The following is a 5,775-nucleotide window of genomic DNA, read 5'->3' as shown; positions in this document are numbered from 1 at the left end:
AACCCGTGTCCCCTGCATCGGCAGGCGGACTCTCAACCGCTGCGCCACCAGGGAAGCCCTGTCGGAAGGATTTTTGACATTCAGTGCATTTATAGGGCTTCTCTCCAGTGTGAATTCTCTGGTGTTGGATAAGGGACAAGCGTGCACTGAATGATTTCTCACATTCACTGCATATGTAGGGTTTCTCTCCAGTGTGAACCCTCTGATGCTGAATAAACTGTGAATGCTGGCTGAAGGCCTTGCCACACTCACTGCACTCGTAAGGCTTCTCGCCGGTGTGAACCCTGAGATGCTGAATGAGGGAGGAGCGAACGTTGAAGGCCTTCCCACAGTCACTACACGTGTAAGGGCTCTCCCCAGTATGAATTCTTCGATGGCGGATGAGGTGTGTGCTCTGGCTGAAAGCTTTCCCACAGTTGCCGCACTCATAGGGCTTCTCCCCATTGTGTGTCCTCTCATGCTTAATTAGGGTGGATATCTGTCCAAAGGTTTTCCCACACTCGCTACACTCATAGGGCTTCTCTCCAGTGTGACTCCTCTGGTGCTGGATTAGGTGTGAGCCCTGACTAAAGGCCTTCCCACAGCTGTGGCACTCGTAGGGCTTCTCTCCGTTGTGCACCCTCTGATGCTGGACAAGGGAGGAGAGAACACTGAAGGCTTTGTTACACTCATTACATTCATAGGGCCTCTCGCCATTGTGTGTCCTTTGATGGTGAATGAGATTAAAACTCTGGCTGAAAGCTTTTCCACACTCATTACACTCATAGGGCTTCTCTCCAGTGTGAATTCGCTGATGCTGAATAAGGTGTCCCTTTTGACTGAAGGTTTTCCCACACTCATTACACCCATAAGGTTTCTCTCCAGTGTGAATTCTCTGATGCTGGATGAGGGACAGGTGAGCACTGAAAGACTTCCCACACTCATTGCAGATATAAGGCTTCTCTCCAGTGTGAACCTTCTTATGTTGAATAACTTGTGAGTGCTGACTGAAGGATTTTCCACATTCATTACACCTATAGGGTTTCTCTCCAGTGTGGATTCTCTGATGAACAATAAGGGTTCGGTTCAGGCTAAAGAATTTTCCACATTCGTTACACTCATAGGGCTTTTCTCCTGTGTGAGTTTTCTGATGTTGAATGAGAGACAATCGTGCGCTGAAGGCTTTGCCGCACTCAGCACAGTCATGGGGTTTCTCTCCAGAATGGGTTCTCTTATGCTGAGTGAGGTGTGACTGTCTCCGGAAGGCTTTCCCACACTCCACACACATGTACGGCTTCTCTGCACTATGCACTCTCTGATGATGGATCAGGTTAGAGCTATGACTAAAGGCTTTTCCACACTGACTGCACTCATGGGGCTTCACCCCAGTGTGAACTTTACAATGCTGAATGTACGACGGACATGTGCTAAGAGCTTTCTCACATTCGTTAGCCTCACAGGGTCTTTCTCCAGTGTAAGTGTTACAGTGCTGCATGGCGTAGGGACGGGCATGGGAAGCTCTGCCACCTTCCTCACACCTGCAGGGCTTCTCTCCACTGTGAATTCTCTGGTGCTGAATGAGAGCTCTGCTCTGACCAAAAGCTATTCCACACACCGCACACTTTTCAAAGGCTTTTTCTGGACTGTTAATCCTCTGGTTCTCACTGAAAACTGAACTCTGCCCGGGCACTTTCACAAACACATCTGCCTGACAGGTCTGTTCTCCTACACAGAAACTTTGGAGGTTCGTGAGGTCCTTACTCGTTTGGAAGTTTTCTACCCATGACACACTCTGGTGGAGACTTTTCCCTGAAGACAGCCTGCAGTTTCTGACAGAACTTGCGTCTGCAGTGCAGTTTACCTCAGCTGCACTGAATTTCGGACCTCTTTTCCCCAAGGGGGTTTTCACATGTGTCACTGTCACTGGCCTGAAATGACTCTTCTGGGGGAAATCCTTCTTAAGTCCCTCCACTGCATATTTCCCCCAGCAATTCTTTAGCTTTCCCTCAGTTTTAGTCATCTCTTCAAAATCAGATTCCTTGGAAATATTCCTTACATGCTCTTCTAATTTTGTTCTCTGGGATTCCATTTCTTCAGAAATTTCCTGCTTTGGAGTCAAGTCTTTTTTTTCTGTCCTAGAGACATAAAAAAAAAAAAAAAAAAAAAAAAGAGTTACTCATGTTTTACTATGGGAAATACTTAGAGCATAAATAGAAACATTTATATGAAACAATTATCTCCTAGGAGGATTTGGATTTTCAGAATGCAAAACCAAAAATGACCTTACTGGGAAGAGAAAAGAGAAGGCGAGGAGAGAGAAGCATGCTCTCAGAGCAATGAAAGCCGGTGTGGGAAGGAAGGAGGGAAGGAAGGAGGCAGGGAAAAAACCCAAGGTGAAATGCCTCCATTTCAGATGGGCTAACCAGGCACAGATGGAGCTGGAACCTCGAGGCGTGACCTGAGGGAGAGGCGCCCTCAGATGGTGAGGAGGGGGCACTTCCCTGGTGGTCCAGTGGTTAGGACTTCACCTTCCAATGCAGAGGGTGAGGGTTCCATCCCTGGTCAGGGAGCTCAGATCCCACATGCCTCAAACCAAAACATAAAACAGAAGCAATACTGTAAAAACAAGGTGAGGAGGGACATGGGGAAGTCAGCGGTGGAGGCTTGGATGGTCAGCACCTACATTGACGTCACTGCTGCACACTCCATAAAAAAGGCATCTTCCATGGCTTATACATAACAGGCACTCAAACATTTGTTGAAAAGTAAATGTATCATAAATGATATATAATGAATGAAGGGTATACTGAGTAACACATAACGGGAAAAATTATTTGATGTGGACAACTTGGTTTCACAGAAGTAAATCACAGAAAATAGAGAAAAATAGAAACAAAGAAGTACCCTACCCATTCAAATAGCAGGTATATAGCACAAGGCAAAAAAGCCAAATGTGTGCAACAGTCCACACCACGTTCCCAATGGATAAAAGTACCTGGAAATTTGTAAAAACTGTGACACAACTGAATTCTGAGACTCAGTGAAAGGAAATGTACCAAAAACAAAAACACCCAGCCAAAAGCACTGAATCATGTGGCTACAAAGACCAGTGGAAGGACAACCTGGTGAGAACTGTGAGAGGGTAGCCTGTCACACAGTTTTGAGAGACTGCGAAAGCACAATGGACTCTCTCTTTTGTAAACAGTGGTTATTATTAGAGCTGTCACTTTCAGACTGTTTAGCCAGAACAGAGAGACTGAGCTGAAAATATTAACTGCGTGGGATCTAACACTGGGCTAAGTTGTCTTTGCAGAACTACGCCCAGTACTTCAAAGGGACTGAGTTTTACCATTCAAGTCTGAAAGGTAAAAAGCAAACAATTCTTCATTCTAGAAACCTAGGAGCAGTCTGAAGGGGCAGGTTGCGGATGGTAAAGGTCCTGAATTCCTGTGGCTTCTGTCAGGAGTATCTGAGGAGTTAAGAGTCTTCAACATCCTGGGACTAGAGTCTAAAAAGATGATCCTTGTCAAGAGGTGCTATTTCACCAGGTAGGAAACAGAATGAAGAATGTGACAAAAAAAAGAGACCACAGAACAGAGTGATCTATGAGGCAAGAAGCAACGTCTCCGGGACCTCCTTGGTGGTGCAGCGGTTAAGAATCTGCCTGCCAGGGCTTCCCTGGTGGCACAGTGGTTGAGAATCTGCCTGTTAATGCAGGGGACACGGGTTCGAGCCCTGGTCTGGGAGGATCCCACATGCCGTGGAGCAACTAGGCCCGTGAGCCACAACTACTGAGCCTGCGCGTCTGGAGCCTGTGCTCCGCAACAAGAGAGGCTGCGATAGTGAGAGGCCCGCACACTGCGATGAAGAGTGGCCCCCGCCTGCCACAACTAGAGAAAGCCCTCGCACAGAAACGAAGACCCAACGCAGCAAAAATAAATAAATAAATAAACTCCTACCATCACTTATAAAAAAAAAAAAAAGAATCTGCCTGCCAAGGCAGGGGACACAGGTTCAAGCCCTGGTCCAGGAAGATCCCACATGCTGCGGAGCAACTAAGCCTGTGACCCACAACTACTGAGCCTGTGCTCTAGAGCTTGCGAGCCACAGCTACTGAGCCTGCGCAACACAACTACTGAAGCCCATGCGCCTAGAGCCCGTGCTCTGCAACAAAGAGAAGCCACTGCAGTGAGAAGCCTGTGCACCGCAACAAAGAGTAGCCACCGCTCGCCTCAACTAGAGAAAGCCCGCGTGCAGCAATGAGGACCCAAAGCAGCCAAAAAAAAAAAGAAGCAACGTCTCACACCAGTTCACGCTGCTCCAGATGTCAGGGATCCTTGGCTGTCTGTTTGTATTTTAGTTTATTTTTAATTTACTTTTATTATTTTTTTAGCTCTTTTTTAAACTGAATTATAGTTGATGCCTGTTTGTATTTTAAATTGAGGCAACAAAAAGATACTTGGGAACTCTATGAATGAGGGTATTTATGAATCAGAAGGGCATTTGAGTGAGATGTTGGCTATAAGTCCAGGGCACCCCCAAATGCCAAAATTTGCAAGTCTTTACCTAGGGCTATTTGGTTTTTTGAGGCAATTCCTTTGTTTTTGCCCTAGGTAGAAGGTATTTTACTGCTGGGTGTTCTTTGTACAGGGTTAGAGGAAGGAGGTGGTAGGATTAGTTGTCTTCTGTATTTAGAATTTTTAGCTGGTATCTCAGGATTTTGACCTTTTTTTTTTTTTTTTTTAAACCCTTAAAGTTTCTATGAAGAAACTTTTACTCATCAATTGTCTAGTTATCCTGAGGGATAACCCATTTAGTAAAGGCAGAATCAATCCTTGATTCTTTTATTTACTGGTTTTCAGAATAATGAATCAGGTCCCTAACATTCCTCAAAGGGGACCAATGAGTAGGGAATTTTCCCGAGTATCAGACCAGCCCTAACAAAGCTTAAGACCAACCCCTTAACATGGGAAGGTGATCCAATGGCATTTTATCTGTCTGCCAGAAGGAAACTTAATCCTCTTTCAAGAATGTAACATCATATAAAGCCTCTATAATTTTTAATCTATAATAACTGACACAATTAAATATCAGAAATCATGTTTTAAAAAAAAGGCTAAACAACAAGAAACCAGGAGAAACATATACAATTGAAACAAACCCACAGGCAATTTAGATATTATCAAGAACCAGCTTAAAACAAACAAACAAACCATGATTAGTATATGTAAGAAAACAAAGAGATAGAGAATTCACTAGAAATCAAATGAAAACTGAAATTAAGAGTTCAACAGACAAGAGAGTACACTGGCAGATAGCAGGTAACAAAACAGAGGATTACAGAACTGAAAGGTGTGTTAAGTAATATCTGAAAAGTATTCAGATTGAAACACAGCAAGGAAAAAAATAGGACAGGGAATAAAGAAAAGAGCATAAGAAGCAAGTGCAACAAGGTGGAAAGTGTAATGTGTATATTCTCAAAATCCCAGGAGAGGAGAAAAGGAATAGAAGAAATAATTTAAGAAATTTTGGCCTAGATTTTCCCACAACTGACAAAAGTCTATAAACCATAGATTCAGAAAGCTTGAAGAACCTAAGTAATGTCAATGCAAAGAAAACCACACATGGGTATAACATAACCTAACTGCTGAAAACCAAAAAAAGAAATGTTAAAAGCAGCAAGAGGAAAAAGATGTATCACTTTCAAAGCAAAATAAAATCGCAGGCTGACTTTTCGACTTCAGAAGTGGAAGACGGCAGACAGAAGGACATTTTTTTTTTTTTTTTTTTTTTTTT

General features: G+C 43.9%; 1 protein-coding gene across 1 annotated transcript in view; it reads right to left on the bottom strand.

Annotated features, from left to right (window-relative positions):
• The window catches only part of ZNF16 (zinc finger protein 16), an 82,013-nt gene that overhangs the window by 68,336 nt on the left and 7,902 nt on the right, over window positions 1-5,775 (bottom strand). Inside the window, exons 6-9 of the mRNA XM_007464598.1 lie at window positions 2,410-2,437; window positions 1,518-2,114; window positions 669-1,343; window positions 58-584 (exon numbers count right to left, since the gene is read on the bottom strand). Of these exons, the coding sequence (XP_007464660.1) occupies window positions 58-584; window positions 669-1,343; window positions 1,518-2,114; window positions 2,410-2,437 (1,827 nt within the window). The remainder of the gene's footprint in view (window positions 1-57; window positions 585-668; window positions 1,344-1,517; window positions 2,115-2,409; window positions 2,438-5,775) is intronic.

This window comes from Lipotes vexillifer, unplaced genomic scaffold, assembly GCF_000442215.2.
Source record: "Lipotes vexillifer unplaced genomic scaffold, Lipotes_vexillifer_v1.1 scaffold394, whole genome shotgun sequence".
NCBI lineage: Eukaryota > Metazoa > Chordata > Mammalia > Artiodactyla > Lipotidae > Lipotes > Lipotes vexillifer.
This window is presented reverse-complemented; position numbering and strand designations above follow the sequence as displayed.